General features: G+C 35.0%; 1 protein-coding gene across 4 annotated transcripts in view; it reads left to right on the top strand.

Annotated features, from left to right (window-relative positions):
* The window catches only part of LOC126884696 (protein croquemort), a 125,309-nt gene that overhangs the window by 83,765 nt on the left and 21,725 nt on the right, over positions 1 to 19,819 (top strand). For all 4 annotated transcript variants that reach the window (XM_050650803.1, XM_050650801.1, XM_050650800.1 and 1 more), the window contains exons 3-4: positions 6,053 to 6,361; positions 16,078 to 16,287. In XM_050650803.1, coding sequence (XP_050506760.1) covers positions 6,053 to 6,361; positions 16,078 to 16,287 — 519 coding nt within the window. The remainder of the gene's footprint in view (positions 1 to 6,052; positions 6,362 to 16,077; positions 16,288 to 19,819) is intronic.

The following is a 19,819-nucleotide window of genomic DNA, read 5'->3' as shown; positions in this document are numbered from 1 at the left end:
TATCCATTACTCGCGGGGTTTTTGGGGTCGCTGGCCTCGAATTTAGTGTTGGCGATGGTCTCCAAGATACCTGGTGCCCGGGGTGGAACTCGTCGCCTGGAGTTTTATGTTATATTCATTCAAAATCAGTCAATAACCATTACTCTGAGGGTTTTGGGGGTCGCTGAACAAGAGTTTCATGTGGTCGATGGTCTCCAAGATACCTGGTGCCCAGGGTGGAGCTCGTCAACTAAAGTATTATGTTATAATTATTCCAAATGATTTAAAATCATTACGCGGGGGTTTTGGGGGTCGCCGAGCACGAATTTCATGACGACGATGGTCTCATGTGTACCTGGTGTCTAGGGTGGAACTCGTCGCCTGGAGTTTTATGTTATAATCATTCAAAATCAGTCAATAATCATTACTCTGAGAATTTTGGGGGTCGCTGAACAATAATTTCATGTGTTCGATGGTCTCCAAGGTACCTGGTGCCCAAAGTGGAACTCGTCGTGTGGAGTTTTATGTTATAATTATTACAAATCATTTAAAACCATTACTCGGGGAGTTTTGGGGGTCGCTGAGCATGAATTTCATGACGGTGATGGTCTCCAAGGTACCTGGTGCCCAGGGTGGAACTCGTCGCCTGGAGTTTTATGGTATAATGTTACAAAATCAGTCAATAACCATTACTATGAAGGTTTTAGGGGTCGCTGGGCACCAATTTCATGTTGGCGATGGTCTTCAAGGTAGGTATACAATAATCTAAAAATACGTTTTAAATTAAATTTTAGTGCACGTATTCATAATCAATTTATTTGTATAATATAATGAAGAAATAATAAAAAAGTAAAATAAAAAAAATATATATATATTTACTTACTTGAAGTTACACAAATTTCTCTCTTCCGCAATTTCGAAAACCAAAATTATAAAACAGCGCAGCTATAGACTCTAGATAATTCCTTTAATACCAATTTTAAACGGCTTGATATTATAATATTATTATTTATTCTGTAATTAACAAAATTTATGACTTTTTCAAAACACCAATATTAAAAACTTACTTTGCTTTAAATACGGTATCACTTTTTAGATGTTTTTTTATAATTAATTAAAATTTTTTAAAAGAACAGAACTACATAAAAGTGTAGCTTGGAGGTATTCACATATATACTATGCTTTGTTTTTAAACCAGGAGCAGTAAAATAAAAAGACAGATTCACACCCAAGAAAGTCAATAGAAAAATCACCATATACATCTTCTTTTTTGGTTGATCATATCGGCCTTCGACGGTAATCCATCAACATTATATTATACCAATACGTCGCTAAAGAGTTATAAAAACAACTGTTTTTTATATAAACGCAGACTAGAAATCTAAAAATTTAAATAATACCGCAGAAAACACAAAAAATCGTTGATATAACTGAATTACCCTTGAAATGCCAATTATGTTAAAATTTCATAAATGTCATTAGTGTCAAAATTTAACGACAACTGCTTGAAAAGCGACAAAATTTTAAAATAATTTTTAAATAGGTAATTTTTTAAGATATAATATAAAAGTGTTTTAAGAGGAAACAGTAGCGATCAACAGGTAGCGAAAACGCGTTGCAAGATTGGGGCTGTAATTTTGAATATTTTTTCGAGATATTTGGCACACGTATTCGTAATATAATAAAGAATGGCGGTACGGATCCCAATTTGAAAAATATAATAATATGTGGAAATTACTCTGTAATTAAATACAATATTAAAAAACGAGCCTGTACCGCCACCAAGAAAAAAAAAATACACTTTCTTCAAATAAACTTTTTTATCCGATGCCTAGATTTTGTGTCATTTTGGAACTACTAAAATTTTTTATTTCATTAATAGTTCCAAAATGACACAAAATCTAGGCATCGGATAAAAAAGTTTATTTGAAGAAAGTGTATTTTTTTGTTCTTCTTAATGGCGGTACAGACTCGTTTTTTTAATATTGTATTTAACTACAGAGTAATTTTTACATATTAATATATTTTTCAAATTGGGCTCTGTACCGCCATTCTTTATTATATTACAAATACGTGTGCCAAATATCACGAAAAAATATTCAAAATTACAGCCGCAATCTTGGAACGCGTTTTGGCTACCTGTTGATCGCTACTGTATCACCTTAAGAAAAATTATTAATGAAAAATATATTTAGCGACCCCCAAAACACCGAAGTAATGGATATTGACTGATTTTGAATGAATATAACATAAAACTGCAGGCGACGAGTTCCACCCTAGGCACCAGGTACTTTGGAGACCATCGCCGACATGAAATTCGTACTCAGAGACCCCAAAAACCCCCCGAGTAATGGTTATTGACTGGTTTTGAATGGTTATAACATAAAACACTAGGCAACGAGTTCCAACCCTTGGCACCAGGTACATTGGGCACCATCGCCGACATGAAATTCGTACTCAGGACCCTCAAAACCACCAGGGTAATAGTTTTTGCCTAATTTTGAATAATTATAACTAAAAACTCCTGGCGACGAGTTCCACTTTAGGCACCAGGTATCTTGGAGACCATCGCCGACATTAAATTCGTGGTCAGCTACCTCAAAAACCGCCGTGTAATGGATATTGACTGATTTTTAATTATTACAACATAAAACTCCAGGCGACGAGTTCCACACTGGGCACCAGGTACCTTGGAGACTATCGCCGACATGAAATTCGTACTCAGCGACCCCCAAAACCCCCAGGGTAATAGATTTTGGCTGATTTTGGATAACTATAACTAAAAACTCTAGGCGACGAGTTTCACCCTGGGCACCAGGTATCTTGGATGCCATCGCCAACATTAAATTCGTGGCCGGCGACCCCAAAAACCCCCCGACTAATGGATATTGACTGATTTTTAATGATTATAACATAAAACTCTAGGCGACGAGTTCCACCGTAAGCACCAGGTACCTTGGAGACCATCGCCGATATGAAATTCGTGCTCAGCGATCCCCAAAAACCCCCGAATATAAAAATTCAACTCATTTCCATCAATATTTCCCAAGTTATAAATTTTTCATTTTCACCTCTTCGAGATGCACATTTAAAATCCATTTTCTTATGCACAAAAATTTTTGCCCTAGATGAATTTAGTTCACAAAGTTGCCTGACACTCTCTCTAATCGAATGCAAAAAGTTCCATGACGATTCATCTTACTGCACAAAATTCCTAGGTTTTGGGCTTTTTAGTGCTTCGTTGCTTCGTCTATCCGTTAAAGTTGTAATTCCTTTCTAAAGTACATAATCAATAGCCTAATACTACTAGTTACAATTTTCAGTTATTTTCAGTTACAAATAGTCCTATCCATTGGCAACCGTTGCCAGTTTGCTGCGCCCATTTTTCTCCCATCCTCATCTACACCATCATTCCATCTAAGTTTTGGCCTACCCCTATTTCTACTTCCCACAGGTTGTGACATAGGAATTCTTCTAGGAGGGTTGTTATGCTGTGATCTTGCTAGATGTCCTGCCCATCTTAGTCTTCCTATTCTTATAAGAGATACTACGTCTTTACCACCAAATATATCTTTATATCTGTGGTATACCTTGTAGTTGTACCTCCTCCTCCAAATACCATTTTCGCAGATGCCACCGAATATTTCTCTCAGGATCCTTCGTTCAAATATAAACAGAAGGTTTTCATCTGCCTTGGAGATGGTCCATGTCTCCGATGCATATGTCAACACTGGTTGTATAAGGGTTTTGTATATGGTTATTTTTGTTTTTTGGCTTGTTTCTGCTTCTCATATGTCTACTCAGTCCAAAATAGCATTTGTTCGCTAGGATTATCCTTCGCCTGATTTCTTCCGTCATGACGTTCTCCTTGGTGATCAGGGAGCCTAAGTATGTGAATTTGTCCACCACTTCAAAGGTAGAGTTATGAACAGTGAATTGGTGACCGATGTTTCTGGCTCTATTGCAGGGTTGGCAAAAACCAAGGTTTTTTCCAAAAAACCAAAAAAACCAGGTTTTTTGGTTTAAACCAGATTTATTTTATACAAAATATAATAAATAAATCAATAAATTAATTTATAAAATAATAGTAATAAACAATGAAAAAAATTATTAAGACAACTTTTATTTTTATTTGCACACACAAAAAATTAATACAACAAAAAAAAACATATTCAAACGTAATAATATTCAAAATAACTAAATTCGAAAGTAAAAAAAATTAATTTATTTATCTTAATTGTCTTCATTTGCGGCAGCTGTATAAAGTTTTTAAACTTTAAATAAAAACACCAGTTTAGAGGAACAATAAAAAACAGGTTTTTTCTCAAAAAACCAGTTGGTTTAAACCTTGGTTTAAACCAAGGTTTTAAGCATGCTGGTTTAAACCTGCCAACCCTGCTCTATTGTTGGGTGTTGATGCCAACATCTTAGTTTTCTCCTCGTTTACTTTCAGGCCCATATTTTTTGAGGCATTTGAGAATGTGGTATACATTTCTTCTAGTTTGCGTGTCCACAAACTAGGCGTGGGCAACTAGGTCCACATCATCTGCATATGCCAAAATTTGGGATGATTTATTAAAAATATTTCCTCTGTTGTCTATTCTTGCATCTCTGACCGCCTTTTCCAGAGCTATGTTGAAGAGGAGACACGCCAGCGCATCTCCCTATCGCAGCCCAACATTTGTTTAAAACGTCTGATTGTTCGCCCTGTATTTCGACTTTGCAAACGACTTTACGCATTGTAGCCTTAACCAATCTTATCAGTTTATCAGGGATGTGGAATTCATCCATGGCTTCATACAATTTATTTCTTAGGACACTATCATAGGCCGATTTAAAATCTACGAAAAGATGGTATGTGTCGATATTGAATTTATTGGTTTTTTCCAGTATTTGCCTTAGCACAAAGATCTGGTCTGTTGTTGATCGACCAGGCCTAAAACCACTTTGATATTCTCCAAGCAGCTCCTCTGAATGTGCACTTAGGCGACCATATAAGATACTCGAAAATATTTTGTAAGCTGTATTAAGGAGGGTTATTCCCCTATAGTTTCTACATTCCAATTGATCATCCTTTTTGTGTAGCGGGTAAACGATTCCAATACACCACTCTTCCGGGATTTGTTCCTCATTCCAGGCTCTCAGTATTATTTTATATATTTGATTAGTCAGAGTAGCGCCTCCATATTTAATAAGTTCCGCAGATATACCATCACTTCCTGGAGATTTATTATTTTTTAGGTGTTTCATTGCTGGTTTAACAACTGGTTTTAGAGCAGTAAATAAACGAAATGAATTTCGACTCAATTCAAGCTTTCTGCTTAACCCAGGTATAAACATACCAAAAGGCACCGCCAAGAAAACATTCCACTTTGCGGTTCAGAGAGCCCATATGAAACGAGTCTTTGTACTCTATGCAGAGTAAGGCATTAGCAAAATAAGAAAATCTACGGTTTCGTTTTGATTAAAATCTGTCTTCCTCCATCCCCCGATAGTACTAAATAAACCGTCAGTTTGGCATTTGCAGACATATGTTTATAAGGCAAGCGGTCATTATTTTTCATGCAGAATTACCCCTTCAAGTTTGTCGCACTTATTTAGAAACACCCTGTACTGATGAAGAACATGGCTAGTTGTTAAAGTACCTAACTTTTTTATTATTCACCTTAAGGAAATGAATAAAAAAACAGAATTTTAAGAAAACCTGAGGCTATAGTTGGGTTTTAATTTCAATATTTTCTAAATGCTGGAATATTCCACAGGGTGATGCGAACTTTGAGAAAAAAACACAGTTTAATTCGTATACCCGGTATGCAATGAAAATTTACCTGTTTAGCAACAATATTATTACAGCGATATTGTTAAAGGATAGGGCTATAACAATTTGAAAAAATCACTTAAATCGGACAACAGGTTTAGGAAATTCGAGACATCAAAAATGACCAAAATTTTAAGTGGGCCGATTTCTATGCACGCAAGTTAATTAATAATAAAATTTTACATTGTATCCTACAAATAATAAAAACGAGATAATAAAAAGTTCTTTTTTATAAAAGTGTAATTTATTTTTCAGGAACTTGGTTTATCCTCAAAGGACACAAATGCCTACGGCATGTGGAAGGAAACACCAATACCGATCTATCTCTCATTTTATTTTTTCAATTGGACCAATTCCGAAGAGTACCAAAGGAATTCCTCTATCAAGCCGCACTTCGATGAATGTGGGCCTTATACTTACCACGAACACCACGTTAGGGACAATGTCACAATTAATGATAATTCCACAATTTCCTTTTACAACAGAAGGACGTGGAAGTTTGTACCAGAAAGATCCGTGGGAGATCTTACTGATCAAATCACGACTTTCAATCCTATTGTGGCAGTAAGTATCAAGTATCATTGATTATATTATTTTATTCATAGAGATTTTGAACAATAGAAACTTAACAAAAATGAAACTATCATAGAGATTTTGACCAATAGAAACCTACAACAATAAAAATTTCAGCGATTATTTTTTAATGATTTTAATTTCCAATCGTGTAGTAAGATTTTTAATCACGTGTTTAATTCTGCCTAATCAGATTTAGCCATACGGCTCACACTCCCTCTAAGGGGAAAATTGACTCATCCCAGATACCTACGGTATCAAAAGGATTGAGCTCTGGTGGGACTCTTTCCATGTTATCGAGCCCTAGGTGACTCTGGTGTATCTCCCAAAAATTTTCGTACACTTCTGGCCGTCGCGAGCAGTACAGCTTTCTGCATGGTCTTATAAAGATGTTCATTCAGACCCAGCTTTTTTATGCTTTCGAGGAGGGTCTTCACAATTACTCCAGTAGTAGACATAATAATCGGTATCGTGTGGGTACTTTACATTCTCCATTGCCTTCGTATTTGAATTTCCAGATCTCTGTACTTGGCGATCTTTTCAGTAAATTTAATACGTAGATTATTGTTGTTAGGTATCGCCACATCAATTAGTGTTGTTTGTCTTGTTAATTTATTAACTAGTACGAGATCTGGTCTATTCTGTGCCACTGTTTGGTCTGTGAGCACAGTGCGGTCCCAGTATAGCTTGTAGTTGCCATTCTCAAGCATACTCTCAGGAACGTATTGATAATACGGGAGATGGTCCGTTTGGAGAAGTCCCAGCTTGATAGCTATCTCTTGATGAAGGATTTTTCCCACTGCGTCATTCCGTTCCTTGTATTCAGTTGCAGCAAATGCCTGGCAGCCCCCTGTAAGATGTTGGATGCTTTCTTGGGCTTGACATCCATGCCGGCATCTGTCGTTTTGAACCTGAGGGTCTTTGATAATATATTTCAGGTAATTTCTGGTTGGTATAACCTGATCCTGAATGGCCAGTAATGAACCCTCCGTTTCAGGGAACATATTTTCTGATGTCAACCAATAGTTCGACGCTGTATTGTCGACATAGTCTTGGCTGACCTCATTGGGATGTCGCCCGTGCAGAGGTTTACCCATCCAGATGCGCATTTTTTCGTCTTTAGTGAGGTGGTTTATGCGCATTTCTGGTTCCCGCAGTTTGATCGGTGTTGTGTCATCTACTGCGCAAATAACGCGATGTAGAGTAGATGTCTCAGCTTGCATCTGAAAATAAATTATTAAATTAGCAATTTGTTTATCTAATTGCTCACCTATATCCATCCATAAGTCCTAGATTCCGTGGTAATGTCGTTCTTTCTACTGCACTTTTAGGATGGTGTTTTTGTGCCTTTGTGAGGTGTGTTCGTACTTTTCGCTGAAGATTTTCTATATGTCTTTTTGTCGACTTAACAATACCAAATGAATAGCTAAGCGCGGAAGAAGCGTAGGTGTTTAGTGCCTTAAACAAATTTTTACTGTTAAGCTGTGAACGAAGCAGCTGTTTTATCCTTCGTATAAACTCAGTAGTTATGTCAGTTTTCATTTGCTTATATGGTCAATTTTCCGCGCCTGCTTTACTCGCAAGATATTTCTATATATCGTTTTCACCCATGGCCTCGATGTTCTGGCCATTTTGCATATCGAATCCACCGGGCTGTATCTCTCCTCTGACTATATTTAAAACGCGGCACTTGTCTAGTCCAAAGTGCATATTAATATCATTAGATAATGTTTCTACTGTTTTTAGCGTCTGTTCTAGATTGTCTCGAGTAGAAGCCATTAATTTCAAATCATCCATATACAACAGATGATTAAGCTTCGCTACTACAGTATTTTTGTTTTTAATGCTAAAACCTTAGTCTGTGGAGTTTAATAGCTGTGATAGGGGTTCATAGCCAAACAGAACCACAATGGACTCAGCGAGTCTTCTTGAAACAGGCCCCGGTTGATTGCGATATTTTCCGTTTCGATATTGTTTTCACCAGATATTTGGAGGTGAATTTTAGTCTTCCAACTTGTCATTAAATGCCTTGAAAAAGTCACTATGTTATTATCGACTTTGTATATTCTTAATATATCTATAAGCCATTCATGCGGCACTGAATCAAAGGCCTTTTTGTAGTCAATAAAGGCAGTAAAGAGGTTCCTTTTTTTTTGGTGAATGCCTGGTTAGAAATGATTGAGTCGATGATAAGTTGTTCTTTGCAACCCATAGAACCTTTAGCGCATCCTTTCTGTTGAGGCTCTATGATATTGTTTAGAACACAGTGTTGGTAGATACGCCGGGTTATACAGGATGTGACCAATTTATACGAAGTTGGAAGACAGGTAATTGGGCGGTACTTGGCTGGATCTTGGGTGTTATTTTGATCCTTCGGTATTAAATAAGTGGTTCCCTGAGTTAGAAATGATGGTATTTCCTGCGGTTTACAAATAACATGATTAATTAATGTTGATAAGCACTCATGAATACTCCAAAACTTCTTAAGCCAGAAGTTCTGAACTCCGTCTGGTCCAGGAGATTTCCAGTTATGAAGCTCTTTGATGATATTTGAGACCTCTTCAGTAGTGAATGGTTCGTAGTTAGCTGTGACGTAGTGGTGACAGTTGTGCGTCGTATCTTCTATCCAGCCAGCATTGTTGTTAAGAGCAGCTGGTGTGGAAAGTTGATTTCCCCAAAACTCATGAATCTCTCCTTGGCTTGGGTAAGACTTGTCGACACTTTCTACGGTGGAATTGAGTATTCGGTAGAACGCCTTCTCAGAGTTCTCAAAAAGTGCATTGTCACATTTTCGGTTGTTACTAACTTTATACCTTCTTAATCGTCCTGAGTAGACGGAGAGTTTTTGTTTTAATGTATCCAGACACTGTTGGGCTGTGTTATTTTCTGAATCGTATCTCGAGTGTCTTGCAGTGCTCCGCATTATTTCTTCAGCTCTCTTAATCCCTGCCCAATCAGATTATTATTATACTGGGAATATTATACTGCACATTATTATAGTGGGAATAAATTTGAGGTATTTCCTCCCCTTCTGGTTGGGAAATTAAATCTGTCAAAGTGTCACTCTGGATACAAATCGGTAATTTTAGAGCTCAAGTGTAATTACAAGTGATAATTTTTTTGATAATTTCCCTTCGTCAAGTAGCGCGACAGATGTCCTTCGTTATTACGCAAATTTAGAATTAAATAAACATTCAGTGACATTAATCACAATTAATGTTTTGCAACTTGTCAAAGAGAACACCATGAGCAGGTTTAGCATATATTCAGGTGAAGATATCAATAAAATATTAGTTAAAATGATTTAAAAATAAAGTTTTATTCATGAACTAATCTTACCAAATTACCCTCGAGCTCTTAAAATGTATTGCCCTTGTTACAATTTGACATAATTTAATTATGACATTTAATTTGACATAGTTTTAATGACAAAATTAAAACTGTCAAATGTCATTCGTTATACAAATCGCTAATTTTATAGTTTTTGTGTAATTATAAGTGATTATTTCATTCATAGAGATTTTGACTAATAGAAACCTACAAAGATAAAAATTTTAGCGATTATTTTTTGATGATTTTAACTTCCAATCGTATAGTTAGATATTTGATCACGTGTTTAATTCTGTCCAATCTGATTAAAATTATACTGAGAATTATCTTCTGTAGAAAATTAACGATAGAATTTTTTTAAGTAGATTTTAAGTAGTTTAATGGCAACCAGTTTCCTAGTTTTGACAACTGTCACATTTAAGAAAATATCCATAATATACGTATTAAAAAATAATCTTACGAATATCACACGACACTAAGAATAAATAAGAAAATAATGCTTCATTTTTATTCAAATTTGTTGTCATTGGGCAATAGCCACTCGAGCCCTGCGGGCTCTCGTGTCTATTGCCAGACAACAAATTTTCGAAAAACTGTCGCATTATTTTCAATTTATTCTCACTCTCTTGTGATATTATACCCGATTATTTTTTGATGATTTTAACTTCCAATCGTATAGTAAGATATTTGATCACGTGTTTAATTCTGTCCAATCAGATTAAAATTATACTGAGAATTATCTACTGTAGAAAATTACCGATATAATTTTTTTAAGTAGATTGTTTCTGTTTAATGGCAACCAGTTTCCTAGTTTTGACAACTGTCACATTTAAGAAAATATCCATAATATACGTATTAAAAAATAATCTTACGAATATCACACGACAGAAAGAATAAAAAAGAAAATAATGCTTCATTTTTACTCAAATTTGTTGTCATTGGGCAATAGCCACTCGAGCCCTGCGGGCTGCGGGCTCTCGTGTCTATTGCCAGACAACAAATTTTCTAAAAACTGTCGCATTATTTTCAATTTATTCTCACTCTCTTGTGATATTATACCCGATAATTTTTTTGATAATTTCCCGTCGTCAAGTAGCGCGACAGATGTCATTCGTTACTACGCAAAAATAAACATTCACTGACATTAATGACAATTAATGTTTTACAACTTATCAAAGGGAACGCCATGAGCAGGTTTAGCAAATATTCAGGCGAAGATATCAATAAAATATTAGTTAAAATGATTTAAAAATACAGTTTATTACAGAATTACACTCGAGCTCTTAAAAATTACCGATTTATATTGCCTTCGTGACAATTTGACATAATTTGAAATTACATGAGCTGTCAAATTAAAACTGTCAAATTGATCATTATGAGCAGGTTTAGCAAATACACCAAACGCAAAAATTATCACATAATTTTTGAAACAGAAAAAAAGTTTAAAAATAATTTTGAATTTTTAGCAGAATGTTATAATACCCGTCTATCGTCTTCTTTAGGTATCTACAAACCCATAGCATTTCAAGTTGAAGCGTGTTTTTGCCGAAAAAAAAAACAAGAAACAAAACGTTGTTAAAGCAGAATATTTATTTTGGACATTTTTGTTCGTGAATTTGATCTGTGTCTGCTTGAGTTTTCAATGAGGAGGTGCATTCTTACAAAAAATGAGTAATATAACGTCAGAACAAGCAGTCCTAATTGTAGGTTTAATTGGAGATGGCCGATCGCAGCAATATCTTGCTAAAGTTATGGGAATCCACCCATCCAGGGTTTCAAGAGCTTTAAGAAGGTATATAAAAAGTGGAGGATACACAAAAAGACCAGTTGCAGGACTTTCCAGGTGCACGAACCCAGCAGATGAACGGTATTTACATCTGCAGACTTTACGTACAGTTGAGCCGACGAATCTTTACTCGTGCGTCATCATTTAAAGCATACGAAATAAGTCGTTGGTAAGTCGGAAATTGAAATTTACGCAACAGCAAGTGATAGTAAGTAGCTACTGCTCCTATTACGGGTTAAAATTTGAGTTATCAAATATGTGTTTTATCTCACCAGGTATTAATGACGCACGGGTAAAGACTCGTGGACTCGACTGTACACATCATGTTACAGCTAGACTACTGCAAAATGATCTTTTCACAGTGGATCCGACAGTGTCTATCGGATCCAAAAAGTGCAAATTTTAACTAGTCGAGGCATTGAAACACAAAAAAGGCCTGACTGTCGATTTTTGGCGCAGTAAGACGGATTTTAATGCAGTTTGGTGCGTTGGATTTGTGAGAATGTCAGGAAATTTTGTGAACTAATGTGATGAATAAGAAATCTCAAATTGCATTTGTGCATAAGAAAAATGCATTGCAAAAATGCATTTCGGTAAATCGTGGGAAAAATTGACTCAATTTTCTTACTCGGGGGTTTTTGGGGTCGCTGAAAACGAATATGAGGTCGGCGAGAGTGTGCAAACTACCTGGTGCCTGCAGCGGGTGTAATAAACGTCTTCCTCTGGAGTATTGTGGTAATTTATCATATAATTGGCTTAAACTCATTACTCGGGGGTTTTTGGGGTCTCTCAAAATGAATATGAGATCGGCGAGAGTGTGCAAACTACCTGGTGCGTGCAGCAGGTGTAATAAACGTCTTCCTCTGGACTATTATGGTAATTTGTTAAATAATTGGCCCAAACTTGTTACTCGGGGGTCTTTGGGGTCACTGAAAATAAATATCGCAACGACTAAATTCTAATTTCATATCATTTAAAGCAGTTTGAATTAAGGCGCAAGTGGATGATGTGGTTTTGCCTTAAGAGAAAATTACTAGATACAGAATGTACTTAATGGCTATTGCCAAAAATAAAAAGATTGTCATTGGAAAAATTTTTTCATCTGTTGATGCATTTACCCAGCATTTAAAAAGGGTATATTTACAAACACAAATTTGGCTGCATGGAGAGGACAATAACATGAACCCAACCGATTGGGGATGGGAATTACAAAATATGTAATGTATTAATTCCAGTTAGAATGACTCAGCCACCTGGTCCTCCAAACATTTTAAATTTAATATTCTGTAGTTGTAAGTCAGACTGCGGCAACTCATGCGAGTGCAGGAAGCATGGGTTACTTTGTAATTTAGCCTGCAAAAATTGTGCAGGCTCTGATTGCATAAATATTGCATTGGACTCGAGAGAGGAATGCAATAATGAAGAAGAAGATGATAATGATGAAGAAAATGAATTTTAAATATATATTACGATACATTTTGTATAATGAACTTTTTTAACCATAAATATATTATAATAATAAAAATTTATGTTTATTTATAATAAAAATACCACCCTTTACGATCACTATAGTTACATTGAAGAAAATAGATTACCCCAAAAACCCCCCGAGTAATGAGTTTAAACTAATTATATGATAAATTACCACAATACTCCAGAGGAAGACGTTTATTACACCCGCTGCAGGCACCAGGTAGCTTGCACACTCTCGCCGATCTCATATTCGTTTTCAGCGACCCCAAAAACCCCCCGAGTAAGAAAATTGAGTCAATTTTTCCCACTATTTACCGAAATGCATTTTTCTTATGCACAAATGCAATTTGAGTTTTCTTATTCATTACATTAGTTCACAAAATTTCCTGACATTCTCACGATTCCAACGCACCAATCCGCATTAAAATCCGTCTTACTGCAAAAAAATCGACACTTCAATCCTTCAATGCCTCGACTAAACTCATCAATAAAAAGAATATTAGTCCAGTCGTTAATATCCGAATCGACATGTTCTGGTGCAAAACTTAAACGTGACATACGGTGTACCCTAGTTAACAGTGGAGCAGTAGCAGTCATTCTGACTCTGATTCCAAATTCCCTTAATCTGCTTCTAACCAAATTGGCACTTTACGAACCGAACATTACGGGTCACGGGCTGTGGAAAGATCATTTTGCAATTGTCTAGCTGTAACATGATGTGTACGCAAAGTCTGCAGATGTAAATAACGTTCATCTGCTGGGTTCGTGCACCTGGGAAGTCCTGTAACTGGTCTTTTTGTGTATCCTCCACTTTCTCTATACCCTCTTAAAGCACAAATTTACAAAACAGTCATCAGACCAATAATGACATATGCGGCAGAAACACGACCTGATACAGAGAGCACAAAAGATCGCTCGAAACAGCAGAGATGAAAACCCTTCGAAAAATCGATATAAGATTTTATGGGATAGACTTAGAAGTACAGATATACGACGGAAATGCAAGGTGGATAACATTAATAACTGGGTAAGAAACAGAAGAATAGAATGGAATGACCACATAAGCCGAATGACAACAAATAGAGTAGTAAGGACAGCGAGAGACGGTTCCCCAATAGAAAAACGATCAGTGGGAAGACCACGAAAACGATGGAACGACAACTTAATAGAGACACATTAAAAAAACAGAGTCATGTCTATACAAAAAGAAGAAGAAGAATAGGAGATAAAATGCTGCCCTGAGCCATCCTTTCCTGAACTTCTTGCATTCTGGACATCTTTTGGTCAACTGAAACCTGAAATGTTCTGTTAGTCAAATATGCGTCACATAAGTATATCAACTGAATAATGAGACGATCTAGCTCTGTTCATCTTGTAAATTAGGTATTTTTCCCAAACTGTGTCGTACGCCTTTTCTATATCATGAGCAGGTTGAGGACTGGGGAGCTATTTGTCTCAAGGTGGTCATTCAAAATTATAGCCGTATTTTTTATGCATAGCCTTTTTACATGCACATCTTGTATAAATAATTATGTTAATGTTTATATTACTGAATAAAGAATTAAATAACCGTTTAAATGAGCTATCACACAACCCCTACTCTCATTTAAAAAAATCATCGATTACGTCATCACGCCCAGATGGATGACGTCACTAGTATTATATATATATGCCAAAAAGTCCTAATTTAAAAATAAAAATCGACCTGTCTGAGGATTTCTCTTCAAATTTGTCCATTCTCGAGATAATGAATTTATGCAAACTCAAACGTCCTCAATTATACTACAGTGTCGCGCCCGCTTGATTAGCAATTAAAAAATAAAGGGGTTTTCGATATTGTATTGCAAAAAACTCTTCGGAATTTCATCAATCCATGTTTAAAGAATATCTACCTACCTTGGCAACATTGAAATTTTCAGTTAAATGTCCGATTCAGGGTTAAAAATGGCTGATTTCGCAATTTTTAAATTTTTAATCGCTTATATGTCAAAAACTATTAACCTAAGAGAAAAGTCACAAAAGACCTTTTCTGTTTGGAATGATTCAAAAAACCTAAAAAAAGTTTGTTCGATGCAAAAAAAAATAATTTTAGGAAAAAAACCTAATCTTTCCCCTCGCCTGGCAAGGTCTTATGATGTTCAGAATCGCCTGTCATTGTACACATTTCTTCTAAATGACTTACTCAAACACATACTTAAATTTGAACCTTACAGGAGGAAGTTTATTTTACCCCTAAGCTATGCACTTTTCGATTCACCTGGTAGATACACGTGCAGGGCTGATGTCTGCCGGGTGATGGTTTTTAGCCTTGTGCTATGAATTATCACTATACAAATTTCTAGCCTTACAGGAAGACCGTTAGTCGGGGAGGGTTCACTAGCTCTTAGACTATCCGTGATAATATACATTTATAACATTTATTCTAACATGACATTTTAGTTAAATCTGACAGTTGTTACATTTTATTTGCAATTTGGCATAAAAACAAATCAATTGTGTTTATTGCATTTATAAAATGGTATTTTCTTTGATTTGTATAGTCTTATAAATTGTACAGATTATGTTCGTAGATATATTATATAATTCGTAAATAATTTTTTTTCGATTATAGCGCCATCTATCGACAACTAGAATAAATGTTATAAATACGTAATGTGTAAATATGTGTCTGTAATCACATACGTGCCTTTTTTCTGGCACATACAATTTAATGCGTTAGAAAGAAATCGAAAAACTGTGACGCACTGAAAGGTGTCTATGAGAAATACCACTAAATACCACCTAATGGCCGTCAAACGGCCAATAGGTGGAATACCACGATACAACAATGGAGACCATGGACAGGAAAGAGAGCAAGAGGATGACCCCAGATAAGATGGGGAGATGACATTAGAAAGATAAGAGGTACACATTGGAAACAGAAAGCTCAAAAAAGAAGCGAATGGAGGAAACTGGGAGAAGAATATGTTCAAAAGTGGACGAATTAAAGGGCAAAGGAAGAGGATTGTTAAATAAACGAGCGCTGTTTAGACAGATTCACGCCACTAATAGATTTTTGTTGGTTTAATTATTTACATATTTCTGAACTGTTTCTACAAATTATTTTTTTCTTTTACAGTCGATAGCCAGTTTAGTTAAGGACAAAAACTACATAGTACTTATAGGAGTAGACTTTTTCTTGGAAGAATACAAGATCAATTTGACTGTTACCAAGACTGTAGAAGAATTCACTTTTGAGGGTTATGACGATCCTTTGCTTAAGCTAGTCCAAAAATTAAATATAACCGGTTTGAAAATACCCTTTAAAAAATTTGGGTGGTTTGTAGACGTAAGTATTTTTAAGTAAGTAATTTTTAAACGCTTTTCTTTACTTCAATAGTTTGCATCCAATCTTTAGACGTTAACTTGGCTGACTTTTCTTCAATGCAAATGAATGAAAATTTGCAGACATATGCATTCGCAGGAACAATACACGAATAGTCAATAAAATTTTTTTTATGTTTATTAATTGTTTAACCTTCGGAGTACGAAGACTGGGTCAAGCGTGACCCGAAATTCACTTATTTCTTAATATTTCATGAAATAATTTTTTTACAAATCTGATTGATCGTAAGTTCTCCTCATCTGTTTCAATCTATTTTTTCGTGTATCATTCGTGAACATGCAAATTGCAGTTTTTCCTCTACGTAAAATCTATAATGACGGGTCACTCCTGACCCGGTCTTCGGATTTCGAAGAATTTTTCAATGTGTTTGTAGATACACGTAAAACGCAGCCGTCTCTGTTTACCGGTGAATGTATTTAAGGGCAAATGATTATGTTTGTAGAAATATTAGTGGATAGTTAACCTTGGGAGCAAATGTAGTGTCTAATAGGCACATGTCCATTTCTGATTTATATACCAAGTAAACCAAAGAAATACGGTATAAAGGCTTAGACCCATTGTGACGCTGAAAATTTTTATTGCTGTAACTTTGAGATATATACTGGAAAGATTGGTGATCAATCTGAACGTAACCAAGGCCCAAGAGTTGTCAAAACACTTGCAGAACATTGGTATAGGTCTGGTCGAAATATTACAACTGATCATTTTGTTACCGACATTTTTTTATCTGAAGAACTATTATCCAAAAATTTAACTCTTTTGGGTACTATCAGAAAAAATAGGAAGAGTTTACCCAAATCATTGCTTGAAATGACAGATCGCTCACTATATTCTTTAAAAATTTTGTTCACTAAAAACATTACCTTAGTTTCATATGTAACCAAGCCTAACAAGTTTGTTGTATTATTATCGACCTTACATAATGAACATGAAATTTCTGATGAAAACCAAAAGTTTAAACCAAAGATTATTTTGGATTACAACAAAACCAAAAGTGGAGTCGATATTTTAGATAAATTGATCAGAGAGTACACATTTAAAAGAGCAACAAGAAGATGGCCCTTACGAATATTTTTCAACTTTTTGGATATTGCGTGCTACAATGATTTCGTTCTCTGGAATACGAAAAATCCCGAATGGAACAGCCAAGTAAATATAAAACATCGCAGAAAACTATTTCTGGAGGAGCTTGGAAAACAGTTAACCTCGCCCAATATAAATTGAAGAGCGGAAGCAGTACAAGAAGAACCCACCGGATACCCTAAATCCGTAATCGCTGCAATAGAGACCACCAGTGTTAGTGTAAAAAAGCAACTCGAAGTGCCGCAATCTGCAACAAAACGAGGTCGTTGTTATTATTGTAGGGGTAGTGACAATAAATATTCAAAGAGGTGTGACATGTGTAAAAGATTTGTTTGTAATACCCATTCAAAACGCGAAGAAGTCCATATTGTCAAAATTAAATGCAACTACTGCCAAAAAGACCAGGATGGTGAACCATCTTAAAAAATTTAAATACAAAAATTTAGGATTATAATTTTTATGTTTCTTTGTTTTTTGTTAAATTAAAGATACTCTTTAATAATACTGACTATTTAAAACATCCTTATAAATAAAATGAGAATGGGTCACGCTTGACCCATCTTCGTAATCTAAGTAAGTCAAATAATCTCCGTACTCCGAAGGTTAAATAAAAAACCGATTTTAATGGAAAATGCTTAAATTCTCTTGTTTTTTACAATGTAGAAACTTGAAACTTTTACGGATTGTAGCTAATGATACGAACTATACATAATTGCACTTTTTACGTTAATTGTTTACGTTATGCTTCATAAATAAACAATAAAGTTTAAAATTTTGAACGCTCATATACTTGTTTATATATAAATCGGCGTTTATTCGTGTCTTTCAATACGATACGAAACAAAACTTCAACCAAAACTCGAATTCAAAAAATTCGTGTTTTTATCGTAGTCTTAGAAAAACCACCAATAGAGACGTTTTATGTTACAATTAACATTAGAATTCGTTTTGTCGTATTAATTAATTAAACACTTTTCTTTAGTTCAATCGTTTGGGTCAAATCTTTGGACGTTAATTTGACTGCCTTTTCTTCAATGCAAATGACTAAAAATTTGCAGACATATGCATTCGCGGGAACAATAAATGAACAGTTAATAAAAAAAATTTTGTTTATTAATTGTTTAAATAAAAAAAAAACGATTTTAACGGAAAATGCTTAAATTCTCTTGTTTTTTACAATGAAGAAACTTGAAACGTTTACAGATTGTAGCTAATTATATGAACTATACATAATTTCACTTTATACGTTAATTGTTTACGTTATGCTTCATAAATAAACAATAAAGTTTCAAATTTTTTGCCGATTCCGACTACTTTTCATGTTAGTACATCATATGTTTTATACATATTTTAATAAACATGACGATATATTTTAATGTTTGAAAAGTGTAAGACTAAAAAGTAAAAAATACAAAAATATGAAAAAAATATTTTTAAGAAACACTTTTCTTTAGTTACGGGTGACTAAAATTAAACATAAAAAAATCAACTGAAAAGAAAAAATAAAAAAAAAATTGAAAAAATCTAACACATTCGTCAAAGAAAAGCGTGGCGCGTCTTCATCGAATAAACGGTTTTCGCACCACGCTTTTCTTTAACGAATGTGTTAGTTTTTTTCATTTTTTTAAATTTTTTGCTTTTTAGTTGATTTTGTTATAATGTGTTTTAGTGATGTAACGAATGTCATTTTTTGAACATTCGCGAATACGAATGCGAATGCGAATATCTGCTACCGACATTCGCGAATGCGGATGCGAATGCGAATATTTAGTTTTTTTTTTTAAATTTGGTTCTATTTTTGTAATGTTTCCTAAATTTATAATGAAAATTTAATTGATATTTAGTGTAAATCAATCTGAATTTTAAGCTTTATTACATAGTACCAAATAATAAAAAAAAGTGAAGGCTGATACTGTGATTATACAAGGTAAAGTTCTATCTATCTATTGCCCTTCATTTGTCCAAAGTTGAACGTAGGCCTCCCCCTCATTTTTTCACTCTTCTCGGTTCAGGGTTTAGTGCTAATGCTGTCGATTTGGTCCCTGCGTATCTTTTTAGGTCATCTGACCATCTCGTCTGTGGTCTGTCCTTTCCACTTTTGTAGTCCCAAGGTCTCCAGTGTATTATCGCTTCATTCCGTCTTCCGTCTCTTTGTCTGCTGTTGTGTCCTGCATATTTCCATTTGAGAGTAGCTGCATGTTTGAGGTTAAGTTACCTTTTCTTAATAAAAAAAGATGAGAAATGAATATATTTTGATTTTATTAACCTAATATTATCTTAAAATTATTTTTTTCCTGGTTTTCATATTCGCAAAACATTCGCAGAAATTTCGCGAATGCGGATGCGAATGCGAATATGCAAAAACATGCGAATATTCGCGAATGCGAATGCG

Source organism: Diabrotica virgifera, chromosome 5, assembly GCF_917563875.1.
Source record: "Diabrotica virgifera virgifera chromosome 5, PGI_DIABVI_V3a".
Taxonomy (NCBI): Eukaryota; Metazoa; Arthropoda; class Insecta; order Coleoptera; family Chrysomelidae; genus Diabrotica; species Diabrotica virgifera.
This window is presented reverse-complemented; position numbering and strand designations above follow the sequence as displayed.